Source organism: Pleurodeles waltl, chromosome 4_2, assembly GCF_031143425.1.
Source record: "Pleurodeles waltl isolate 20211129_DDA chromosome 4_2, aPleWal1.hap1.20221129, whole genome shotgun sequence".
Lineage (NCBI taxonomy): Eukaryota > Metazoa > Chordata > Amphibia > Caudata > Salamandridae > Pleurodeles > Pleurodeles waltl.
The window spans coordinates 829,241,878-829,255,392 of NC_090443.1; the positions used below are offsets into that span (position 1 = coordinate 829,241,878).

Sequence of the window (13,515 nt, forward strand, 5' to 3'; positions counted from 1 at the left end):
TATTTTATACACTCCAACACCGTTGTCAATCAGAAAAGTTTAATAATTATACTTGGGATAACTCCCAGAGTTGAAAGCTGCTATATATATATATATATATATATATATATATATATATATATATATATATTATCCACCGACTGTAGAACCAAATTGTCCAGTGTTTCAACCCATCAGTCTCAAAACAAGTATTAGGGTCAACAATGTTGGTACACTTCTAGTTGAAAAGTAGGATACTGATCCATTGGAAGCACTTACGCTGTCAGTTCTGTAGTACAGTATCAGGATAGCAATCCCAAATGAAAGCTAGGTCACCCCCAATGAAAGAGCTTTGCACAACAACAGGATGAAGGACATCAAGGGTCATAAAGCACAGCTCAAAAGGATGCTGGCGAATGGGAGAAGGGTGGAGTCTCCCGGTTGTATGCCAAACAGGCTCATATGGAAGTGAAGGAAAAGCTTTCCAAATCCTGCCTAACAGATCATGGATATACCATTCCTGGGCCAGTGGTGTAACAAAACTTGAGGGCCCCCCTGCAAAGTACCTGGCGGGGGCGCTCCCCCCTGGACCCCGGCAGGGGCCTGCCACCCCTGCTCAGAGTGCTGTGCTGAGGGGGCCCCCCTGTTGCTCAGCCACTCCCCAACGCACCGCAGGGGCTGCAAAGACCTTTGTCACGCCACTGTCCTGGGATCCTGAATGACCCCTCAGTTAATAAATCTTGGGATAAAGGGATTGGTGCGGATACCAATACTTCTCAGTTGGATTCCATGCAGGAGCCGCTGTTGTTAGTAAAATGGAAATGTAAGTGCAAATCGCAAATTGCAGTGGCACCTCCTAAGAATCAAGTGTCCATTCTCGCTTTCAATCCAGCCAACATTGTGCACTCGAGGTCCTCAGATTGGACCCAGTTTAGTGAGGTGGCAGATTATGTGCAGTCAAGATTGTGAAAAGGATTTGAGAAGCAAGTGCACAACAGCCTTAGGGTGGAATGTTCCCAGCCAGTCCTACTAGGTAAAAATGCTTAAACTCCAGAAGTGAACCCTAACATGACCACTTTTCTAAAAAAAAAAAAAAAAAAAAACTACAAGAGACCCAAAGAAAGGCTTGGCAGGTTGTGGGAAGCGTGCCAAGACAAGCACTCAGACATTTCTGGCTGTTTGACAAAGATTCTAGAGATGGCTTATCAGGTCAAAGATTCAGGCATGCTGATTGATATGTACACCCTAGTTAGGTGGGCACAATGTGACAGTTGGACAATTCCAACTGTGCTACATCAAAGGAACATTGAAGCACAATCTTCAAGAGAACTGACCCAAAACTGACTGAAGTAGCTACTGCTGAGGTGTGTCCAGTAGCCAAGGGCCTATTGTTCAGAGTTTCTTTTGTGAGGGATCTCAGAGAAATAGTCAAAATTTTCAAAGCCTTGGACAAAGCCCAGCACTCTATGGAAAAGTTCTTTTAAACTGGCCTTTTTAGTCTGGGCATTCTTCAATCTGCTGCTCTTATCAAGGTCCCCAAAGAGGTTTTCAATACCACAGACGTGGCGCGGGACAGATGGCCACAGAAGCGAGGCGTTCTTTCCCAAGTAAAATCAAGGCGGCAAAAGAAGAGGCGACTTCTGAGGCATCTACAGAGGAGACCAAGCCGGAAGTTCAGTTGGCGATTTAAAGGTTCCCATTACTCCTTTGCCTCAAGTAATTTTGAGGGGCAGAGTGTGATTGTTAGTGCACAACTGATCTGTTTTGTCTCAGGATACTTGGATACTGGACACAGTGCAAGGTTTCAAGCATGAATTTTTCGATACCCTGTAGCAAGGCTCAAATTGTGACCCTTTTAGTTTTCCTATCCAGAGATGAGTTTTATAGATGCAGAAATACAAACTCTACTGAACAAAGATGCTATTTTTCGCCAGAACTTCGTTCCAGGGGATTCTGCAGCACTATTTTCTTGGTGCAAAAGAAAGGAGAGAGATCACATCATGTTTTGAACCTCTGAGACTTAAATCATTGGATCGTTTACAGGCACTTCAAGACTGAAGGCGTCCAACTGCTACAAGACCCCCTCCAGTACAGACACTGGTGGTTTCACAAAACCCATGAGGCTGGTAGATAAAGTCTTACAAGCCAAGGGAATCTGCTTGGACTATTTTATCATATGGTGCAGGAGCAGAAAACAGTGCTATTGCATCTGTCCTGGTTGACTCAATTACTGCAGATATTGGGGGTTGTTATAAACTCTGAGAAATTTGTGCTAACCTTGACGCAATCAGTAGAATTCTTAGGTTTTCAGGTGGATTTTATTAAGGACATGGAGGCAAGGATTGTTCCACCTTATTTACCAGGCATAATAGTTAATGAAACTGTATTGTTTTATAATATAATCCGTCAACAGAGTTGAGGTCCAGTTATTGCTGGCTCGAAGATGAAAAGGTATCGTCTACAACAGCTAGTTTTTTTTTTTTTTACAAGAATATGTTGAATTGTTAAAAGAGACTGAGTGGGTTACTAAGAAAGAGGTAGGCAAAGTGGTTCTGCATTTTTGGCACTTTTGCCTGTAGCACCCCAGCTCAGTGATAGCGGAGTATCTCCTGGGTTGCCAGAATGCAGCCGCACACTGGAATTCCAGATACCTGGTAAACAAGTGACTGGTGACTTCATGGCCAACTCATTCAGGAACTGAATCATTTGTCTGACCCTCACGATGTCAACCTGTTCACATCCAGGCTGAACAAGCAACTGAGTGAGTTTTTCAGTTGATGACCAAATCCAGACTAATTGGCGATGGATACGTTTCTCCATGTTGATACAGAAAATCACAGCTCAGGTGGAGAAGGCATTATTGATAGGATTTTCACACTCGTTGAGACAAACCGTATTGCTACAACTCATGGCCTGGAGGATTTTGGGAGTCACTGCCAAATGCCAGGACTTTCAGACCAGGCTTTTTTATTCATTCAGAACAATGGCCTACTGGTACACATAAGTGGCATGCTTTGGCCTGAGCTAGATGGGTTCGTTGGTATGCATGGTTGTGAATTTTTTACCGATTTGCTTACACTGGCCTTGCTTACAAGACTGTTAAAAAGTTTCAGTGGTAGATTTCGGCTGACCAAATTCCGGTGGATTGTCCTCCTATTGGGGAGCACCAGTTGGTCACTAAGCTTCAGAGAGGGATCACATTTTCCAACTTTCCTCTACCATGTTATTCTATTTTAAGAGAAGTGAATATTGTTTTGAAGTTTTTGGAATGTTGGCCAGGTCATGTTGATTTTTCTTGAGAACAATTATCTGCTAAGATCATCATGCCATTGTCTTTGATCTCTTACAAAAAGGTTTCCGATTTAAAAGTGCTGGAGTTTACAGGTAGTCTATTTTCTAAAGATGGAGATTTATTTTACTTCTATAAACACACGAAAACTAATGTGAAATGTGTTCAGTATTCAGCTTTTCCCAACAATCATAAGTTGTGAGGAGTGCGTTGTTGGAAGGAATATAAGAATGTCACTAGATGTTGTCAAGATTCTAAGGGTCAGTTGCTCATTGCACTCCAAAAATTGTTCAGACCAGTATGAGCGGCCACTCTTGCCAGGTGGTTGAGATGGTTGTTATGCAGGGATTGATGTCTCTGTGTTTAGAGCGCATTCACTAGAGGGCGCAATGGCATCCAAAGCATTCATACGCTGGGGTCCCGAATAAAAGATATTATGAAGGTGGCACTCGAGTTGCCAAAATCTACCTTCAGGACTTTTTACTATAAATCATTTATTAATGTGGCTTCAGTGGTGTGGGGCAGCTTTGAACAAGCATAATTTGCGCTTCTGGAATTATCCTACCCAATTTACCAAGCAATTTAAGACCATATGGTATTTTGGTTCATGAAACTTCATTCTTCTATAAAGTAATTGTGTGCCCACTCCTGATTTTTAAGGCGAAAAATGTTGTTTAGGTTAATGAAATGTTATGTTGGCCTTAATACTTTGGAGGCAGTCTTTACACAATGTCTCTCCCTCCAGGTGGAGGGCAGAAGCAAGAGTGAGTGTATTTATCCCAGCGAGCTTCATGGGACACAGAGGTTGGCAATCCACACATAGTTGTGCAGTCCGGTCTGTCAATTGAGATGAGGTCCAGTTTTAATTGGTTTCAAGGTGAGAAAAACTTGTCCACGAGAGCTAGTTGCTTTATTTGAGGAAAATGTGGAACTGTTACAAGAGATTTATAAATATTTTGCTGGTCACAAATAAATAGGTAGTCAAGATGGTGCTAGTCGTATTTGATGTATATGGGTACAGTGATTGGTTGGACTGTAATGTGGAATATGGAAAATGTAGTTTTGACTTTATACGTTCTGAGTGGCTGGTGTAAAAGTTCAGAAAAAGAAAGAGATGAATAATCTGGGCTTCCACAACCTTAACAGAAATTAAAGATCTTGACGCAATAGCTATACATGTTTTTACTTACACAGTTGCCAGCTTAGCCCTTTCAGCATGATTTGAGGGTAAATTCTATGGACAGTTGGAAAAGTACTCCAGGTAATATGTTCCTCATAAAATAATTTTAGTTGTTTATGTTCGGGTCCATGTTTCAAACGTAAATGATCCCTCTTTTCTTATTATACATAACAAACAAACAAAATTCAAAACGCTTTTCTCAGTTTACTCCAAAGCATCTGGTAGAGGTACATTTCTTTCCTGGAAAGGTGGAACAGCGAATTAGAAAAACTTGTGTGGAAAAATAAATAGTTATGCCTGAAGAATTTTGTTGAATACTCTTGTGAGTGCTAGTGTGACTAGAAAGGGTGTTTATTTCCATTCATATGCTGAGTTTGATTTATTCCAGGGAAGGTATCTCCACGGTATTAGCATTGCTTTAATTGCTGCTTTTGCTGGATATGTACTCTGATATGGTGTGGCGTTACCATACTAGTGTGAGGTACCATTATATTTGAATGTCGATTGTGTCATTCACTGCCATGTGTCATGCGCAATGGCATTCCTTTTTTTTTTTCTTCAAATCAGGTTGTTGGGAGTGGGGTGAGAAATTTCCACTGATGAGTCACATCTGGTGCACCTTGTTAAAATTACATTTCAACATTACATCATGCCCCAAAATTTAAACTAATTAGTAATAAATCAAGGCTGAAAGAAATTAAGCAAACGAGCATTAGGGAATTCTATTTAAAATACTAATTGGTGCATGCGTATTGGTGGATTTCTGTCAGTCTTCCTCTGTTATTCCAGAATGTTCATCCCCCACGAAAACCTAATAGCTGCATAAGCAAACGTTGATTCATGTGGATGTGCTCTTTTACTATAACGTAGGCAAAGAAGTTGTTAATTCTTTATGCATGAGGTAAAGTCCTCCATGCTGTACATTATAAGGGTATTGCACGTCACCTAGGAGTTCGGTGACCATATAGAGGAATGAGGATTCCACCAAAGCTCCCCTATAAAGTAATGGAACTACGAGGTGACTTGCAATATCCTTTTAACGTATTTTGTTACTGATAATCCATATTAATACCATCACCCTTCTCACAAACCACTTAAAGTCATGATGTAAAACCCTTTTATATGAAGGGGTATGGTTGCAGATAAGAAGAATAAAAGAAGACTCTGTAGTGCAAGTTTATTAAATCGATATAATAATTTGGCAAATTGTTTAAAAAAAAAAAAAGATATCAGAATAATGTAGTCAGATTAAAAATGGTATAGCTCAGAATGTGCTGGAACATACAGAGATATTCTGTGTTTCCTGCAAAAACTTAAAACGTGCAAAAAAAATATGTTGCCATAAATATTTTGTTCTGATGACCACTGTTTAGCAAAAAGCCAGTTCTCCGTAGTTCAAACAGCAGCTGTAATTGTTTTGTCAGATTTTCACTTTCACTGTAGGTTGTGGCAGTAGGCATCACTATGTCACTAAAAATGTAATACAATAAGAGGCTCACCTTAGGTAACGCTCTTTTAGCTGGATATTGTACCTAACTGCAGATTTTTCACTTTGTGAATATCCTCAGGTACCACAATGGATCTTGAGATTGTACTCAGCATTCCTCTCACAGCAGTAGGTGACAGAGTCCCTGTGGCATAGTGTTAACTTTGTCCTGTTCTGGAATTAATGACAGAGCCACATATATACACCACATATATACACCAACCTCAAGCTCTCACGTCAGTCTCTTTCATGACTCTCCCCCAACCACTGAATGCAGAATTTACTAACTGATGACCTATGTCAGCGTGCTTGCCTTTAATCTGGAATCTTTTTATAGATCGTGAAAAGAGTCTATTCCATAGAGCAGAGAGGGGGGAGTGTGGTGAGGTGCAGTTAAGAGTATCCACCAGAAAGGTTACCAAAGGTAAGTAACTTATTCTTCTGATGGATACTTCTAACTGCAGATTCCTCGTCTTCTGAATATATCTCAAAGTAGTATCTCCCCAAGTGATGGGTATGTGGAATGGCACAAACCAGAAAATCCTATAAGAATGAGTGGCCAAAGTGCACTTCCTGCTGGATCTGGCTATCAAGTCAGAAGTGCTTTTTGAACTTAAGAAGTGATGTTCACATGGCAGCTTGACAGAAAACAGACACTCTCAGAACAGATACACAGAGTGCCAAAAGAGAGGTCAGCAGCTTTGGCTCTGGTCAAATTAGCTCTCAGAAATTTTGCGGACTGCTTCTTGGCCAATGTGTAGCAGAGCTTTACACAGAGGACCATCCACCTTTATACGGTCCTTTTGTGCATTGCCTTACCCATTACCCATTTTCTATCCAGTGAAACCCTGCAAAAATCTGATTGCCTATCCAATGGAATCTGCAGTTAGATAGAGTATCCACCAGAAAGAGCATTACCAAAGGTAAGTAACTCGGTCATATGATGGATACTTCTAACTGTAGATTACTCCTCTTGCGAACAGATGCCAAAGCAGTGTCTTACTAAGTAATGGGTCTTTGGAATGGGTCGGACTAAAAACTCATGTAGGACCGAATGGGAAAAATGCTCATCCTAGCGGACATGTCTGTCAAGGCAAAAGTGCTATGTGAACACCTGCACTGATGCCCACGTCGCTGCCTGGCAGCTATCCGAGACATGCACTCTGAGTGCAAGAGCAATGGCAGCAGCCGTAGCTTTGGTGGATTAAGCCCTCAGACCTTCTGGAGGCTGATTCTTAACCAGTTCAAATGGTCCGCTTATGCACTGACTTGCCCTTTTTTGGTGCCAGAGAACCCCACAAAGAGCTGATTGTCCACTCAATGTTCCTTAAAACGTTCAATGTAAAAGCTGAGTGCTCTCTTAGGGACCAAATGATGGAGGCTCTTTTCTTCTTTTGAGGGATGAAAAACTTCAACATAAAAAGTGTTGATACTGCACGTTCTCAGCTAAGGTGAAAAGATCGAGCCATGGTCCTCCTCATCACAGGAAGATGGCCTATGTCACCTCCAGGTGTAGCTGCCATTGGTGATCAGATGTTGCCAGCTGAGTTTGTCCGCTCAGGCGTTCAAATATCTCGCCAGACAGATCATGACCATGAAGATGCCCTACAACTCAACCAGTTCCAGAGGCACAGAGCCTCCTAGCACAGGACCCAGGACAGCACCCCGTTTGTTACAGTACCAGATGGTGGTGGTTATTTGTGGGAACATGCACAAGCCTCCCTTTGATGGTTTGCAAGGTGGTCTTAAAAGCCAAGGGAATCTGCAGAAAATTGGTGCGGTGGTGGGTCTCCGCTGATGACCATGATCACCTGCAAGCTTACTATTCCTGGGGCCCTAGAGCCACAGACAGCTTCACATCATACTGTTCAAAATTGTACCTTCTCCTGTGAAAATAATATTAATCTAAAACAATTCAGGACTATTCTGGGCATTATATTCAATATCTTCCAACATTTGTGCATATGTTAGTTAACAAATATTCTTTAATAACATACATTTGCTTGATTATTAAGTTTCTTTATTAAATTGCAATTGTGCTTGTTGGATTCTATCCACATTCAGTCCTCCTATATCTTTAATGTGCCAGTGTTTGCAGGTTAAAAAACGCTTTTGACCTTGGCATGTGTTTATAAAGATTTTATATGTTCTGCAACTTAGGATATTGTGGACTATAACGTTATTCAGACAGTGGTGTTGCATCAGTGAAAGTGATGATTCCATATAACCTTGGGAGAGAATCTCCTGATATGACCTTGCAACATACTTCATCATCGTCGTAATAGTCTGCAGATGGACATATCCAATGACTAGATTGTATATTAAAATGCTGTCTGATGGCTGCACAATTCATGCAACCTGTCTACCTGGAATCCGCCTTTTCTGAGAAGAGACAGAAAATTCAATTAAAATACGAGAGGCTTCAGTGAAAGAGAAAGGGAATGCCACTTTTATGATCATCAAAAGGTCCGAGTCATAATCGTCCATATGTGTCACAAAAGGAGAGGATGGCCATATCCGACTTGCAGGTATACACTAATACTTTTATACATCAGGTGGGGAACTTTCAAGTAGAACGTCAGCTACATGGTTGGGCAAAAGAGGGAACTGTTGGGAAGTGAACCGTGGGTAAAAAGCCGCTACAGCCACTAGGTTTTCATTTCCATGTTTCGAAATCCAACTCTATGATTTGATGTTCTGGTTAAAAACTGTGGTGTGCTAAATAACTTTCTTGTGAATAACAAATATGAACAGTCAAACATTAGAAACAGATAAAGCAGGCATTTCAGTTTCACAGTCCAATGGCATGAGCACATATTTACTTAAACGCATTAGCAGACATTTAACTTTATAAAGTACTGCTTGCAAGCTGAAAGCTTGTACCAGTGTGACTTTGTTATGTTAGTTAGAGTTTCATGTAATCATACTCGCAACATTCTTCATGAGTGGAAAAATGTTCCTGCTGGAGAGAGATCAGAGTTTTGTCTTATGGCAGTTTTGACTCATCCAAGGTAGCACAGAGGGTTAAATATGCCTGCTGCAAAGGACGTGTACCATGCGTATCACAGAACATTATTTTATGTGCATAACTCAGTGGGTTGCTGCTTTTGTCACATAGAACCTTTTGTAACTGTGCAGTTCATAAATTATAATCATAATCTAGCACAGCGAGCTATGATGTGTCATCAAAGAGCAGCATGCAAACGGTATGGTGCAGGTCATAAAGTTAAGTTTTTTCTGAGTCTTTTATTATCCTAATGTTGGTAAAAAAGGAATCCTTTAGGTAGAAATACATTCTTATTAGTAAAGCCAACCCTAACTCTGAGTCCTAACTTCTGAATCCTGAGTTTGTACCTCTCCAGACCAAGTGCTCATAAAAAAGTGCCTACCAGTATGGATGACAGAAATCCTACATCTTGCAGCCCCCTTTGTCTTATATAACATTGCCCATACACTGATTTACACATGTATGACTCAATGTTTCTGTATTTGTGTGGGATGTAAAGTGCTTCAACACCCTACAATTGTATGAGAGGTGATCTTAAACAAATGAAATACAAGAAAGAGAAGCAGGTAGGATTGGGATAACAATTCGGCCTGGGAACTCCCTAATAAAGTGGCCCACACTCCTGGATCTTCCATTCTTTCATGGATCACCATCTGCTTAGTCTCTTTGGACTCATTTTTTGAGAAATGTTTGGAAGTTGAATATTTTAACATTTCTAGAGCCAGTGACATAGGTATAACAAGAAGCACTGCTTTTTGTCCGGGCAGGCAAAGAGAAATAAAATCGCTCAAGGGTCACAACACTATCTGGCTAGGGTTGCCACCTGCATGGTATTCTATAGTCCTGGATGGTATGAAATGGAAGAAAATCACCCAAAGGTGTTTTTTTTTCTTCTGACCAGCATGTACCTTAAATAGTAACTGTACGGCAAAAGGACTTAAAAGTGTGTTCTAAAGCTGCCTTAATGATCCATGACTGATAGGTAAACTAAATAAAGGCAAACATTATGTTAAAAAGGAAAGGACATGTTTATCTTTAGAGTCCTCTTTAATTATCTTTGCCCATCCCTTGCAAAATCTAGCTTTTTTTTGTAGTTTTATATAGTGTGAACTCGGCCCACAGGTATTGGAGCAACTTACATAAGCACAACTTATATTAAGCAAGATTAAATTCATTTCTAGTTAAGATAGGGAGGATGTTAAACTGACCAGAACTCGAACCTGGCAGCTCTGATCACAATGCCTCATCCAATTATTTAATACCTCCACCCCGACAAGACCTAAAAGACACTGGGGCTTTGGTGACAACACCTGGACCCCAAGGAGGCCACTTCTCTTACCCCTCCAGAGCCCACCATAGCCTCAGGGCAATGGACAGGCAGGAAAAGGGTCAAGAAAGGTACACAGCTGCTTCATGGGGCAAAAAGTGAGAATGGCCCAAAGGCCACAAAATCGCCTGCTTCTCTTCTCCCCACCTCCACATGAGCCCCCCTACATATTTCCACACTCCTGACGCACCCCCATAGCTTGAGCATAATGGCCCAGCAGGGACCACACTGCTTCTGGCTGGGCAGGCCACACAAGCCATGCGGCCAAAGCGAGACTGTATTGACCCCAGCCTCAATTCGCAGCAAGTCAGGAGAGTGCAATGTGATGCTGGTGACACATTACAGTGGCCTGGTGGGACTATGGAAGACAATAAATCTCTTGGGCTACAAAGGCCCTAAAAAACGGTCCCACAGGTGCCCCTGAAGCACCGGCCCATCGCCCAATGCCCGACTGCCCACCTTCCCAACCCGACCCTGAAATGAAGGGTTTACGTAAGAAAAGGGACACTGTTGGATGATGATAGTGAGGAAATCATTGAAGAGCCCCAATAAAGATTGTTGTATCCTGGTGCACTGGAAGGTCATCATTTACTGTAGTTTGAAAGCTAGTGCAATTGAATATATAAAGAAAAATGTGTTGCAGAATGTGCTGTTATTGCCCAAATTTGCTTGGAGGGAGAAAACCGCCAACCCTCATTGTAGTGTTCATCCTCGCTGTGCACCGTGTGGAGGTTGGTTCGGCAAACTTTGCCAGGCCAGCTTTTGGTTCCCATTGCGGCCCTGGCTTCTTAAACAAAAAGCATTAGAAAAAACATAAGAATGCATTGCTTTCAACATGGTTGGCAAAGTACGCACTCATCTGTGTTGGGGTGTGTGGTGCCCAGTCTCTGAAAAACCTGCACTTTATCTGCCTCGCGCAGCTGCGCGCCGCACTTATCACCGTACCTGCAGGATGATGCTGCCGTACGCATGCTTCAGCAGATTAACCACGTCGGCGTGAGACAGCCCGTCCAACGGCTGCCCATTAATACTGATAATCCGATCTCCCACCTAAAAACACAAACGGACAGAAAATTACTAACGTTCGGCAAACAAATCACACGAGAGAATCCTTAAATTCCACGCGAAGCAGCCAAGCTTTTCAGGGGAGCTTCGGGGGACACTCTGAATTTTTACAGACCGGGGGAAACCGATTTATTTTTTTCATAAACGTAACAGTCTAACAGGGATGAGCTTCGGTGTGCCCATTAATGAACTCTGCAAAATTGGAAAACATGTCCTGGCTCACGCGCCCCGCTTTTTGCTGTGGAGCAGGTGTTTACTCATCGGCTGAGAAACACTGGCGTACGGCATGCAAACAATCTAGGCAAAGCAGCCTGACAGCCAACATGCAATACCAGCTGACTATGAACTGAATCCGAACTCACTGACGGGCTCTGGCAGCAAAACAAGAACACAACAAAGACGAAGGTCGGTGTGAGTCGAGAGCTGCGATAATTTTTATAGTAGCAGAGCTGCGATAATTTAAAATCCAATGCTAACACATCGAAAAAAGAACTGCGGCAAAACATCATGGTTCTTCGTTTATTAGAATATTCACATTGTACTAATATGAAATTACTGACCTGTTATAACTGAGCTATTCGATATAATGTAAACATGTTGATTGCCATGTAGGCCAGGTTTTGGTCCAGATGATGATTTTGAAACACATCAAATATTTCTAAAAACTGTTAATCAGCGTGCCAAGGCTCGTTTTGTATACTGTGATAAGGCAACCCTCCATCACCCACTTCAGTTTCCTTCTCAAACAGATTTAAAATCGCAAACCAGCGAAAAGTCTGATCAATCTTAAAACTAGGTAAACTAAACGAATACAAATTAATTCAAGAGGTTTGTATGCATTTTTAATTGACTATTGCAATTTTATGGAGCAACAGTCAAGCCCTGGTAAAAGTCAAGGTACTATTCAGGAGCGGATTCGTATACAATTTGAATACCTATAGGAAAAACGGGAATGGCGTTGTGTTGATTAAAATGTTAATGGCAGATGGTTAAATTCGCAATAAGGGCTGGAATAAAGCGAAAGGAATGGTTTGGGGGAACGTTAGAGGAGTTGCTACATGCGGTTGACGGTGCATGTCGTGCCGGCACTGCTCCTTTCTCAGAACAGTTTCCTGCAAATAAAAGAAATGTACTGAACCTCATTTTGCGAGTTCCCGTTCTTCACAATGGCGACGAGGCGGGCAGGAGCAGTGTCAGTGTAGTTTCCAACCACTGGATGACGGATGATCAACAGAGTGTTCGAGAATCAACGGTGACTGAGGATCGCTTTTGAGCATTGAGAGGGGGAATGTGGATGATCATCGACGAAAGGTGTCGAGAATTGTTTTTTTCCGACCGTGAGATTGCAGGAGAGGCTGACCGGTGCACGCGAGGAGGACCTAGATTTATTTGAAGCGTATGTGGAATTATTGGAGGATGGTATGTGTACGCCAGAGATACATTTGTACTTACTTAAACATCGTTTGTGGGCTTTTGGATTATGAGAGGTTAAAAATCGTCCACCTATTGATAATGTTAAGGAAGATGTATACAAATGTGCTTTGAAACAATTACAAGAAAGGTATGACAGGAAGATTAATGTTATGGAAAGATATACATTTTATTCCAGAGAACAGGAGGAGGATGAATATATTGACCAGTATATGGCGGTGTTAAGAGGACTTGCGGTTACTTGTGCTTTTGAGCACATGACGTATGACCAGGCTTTAAGAGACCAGTTATTGATGAAGACTGAGGAAAGAAAAATACAGGAAAAATTATGGTCTTCAGAAGAACTGCCATTGAAAACAGCTATAGAAGTAGCAAGAAGTATTGAAGTAACAGAACGTTGTATACAAGTCAAGAGGAAAGAAAATAAAGAACATTGACCAGTGTATGCTGTGAGTGGTGAAAGGGACAGTAAGGAAAAAATAATGGTTGTAAGTTGTTATCCCAGTGGTATCAACAAAATTAACTTGACAGAGGAAGCTTTAGTCTGTTTCAGGTGTGGTGCTAGCACACATGTAACAAATTGTAAAGCATGTCCTGCTACTGGCAAAATCTGTAATGCATGTAAGAAAAAAGGACATTTCTCATGAGTATGTAAAGGATTTGGAAATAAAGTGAATTGTATTGTGGAGAGCGTCGATGAGAATGAACTTGATCATTGTATGCAAAATGTGGTGTTAAGTATCCAGAGTAC

The 13,515-nt window shown here is 41.6% G+C and overlaps 1 protein-coding gene across 6 annotated transcripts in view; it reads right to left on the reverse strand.

Annotated features, from left to right (window-relative positions):
- PATJ (PATJ crumbs cell polarity complex component) overlaps positions 1-13,515 on the reverse strand; it is a 1,201,300-nt gene that overhangs the window by 103,729 nt on the left and 1,084,056 nt on the right. For all 6 annotated transcript variants that reach the window (XM_069232550.1, XM_069232545.1, XM_069232547.1 and 3 more), the window contains one exon: positions 11,214-11,318. In XM_069232550.1, the coding sequence (XP_069088651.1) occupies positions 11,214-11,318 (105 nt within the window). The remainder of the gene's footprint in view (positions 1-11,213; positions 11,319-13,515) is intronic.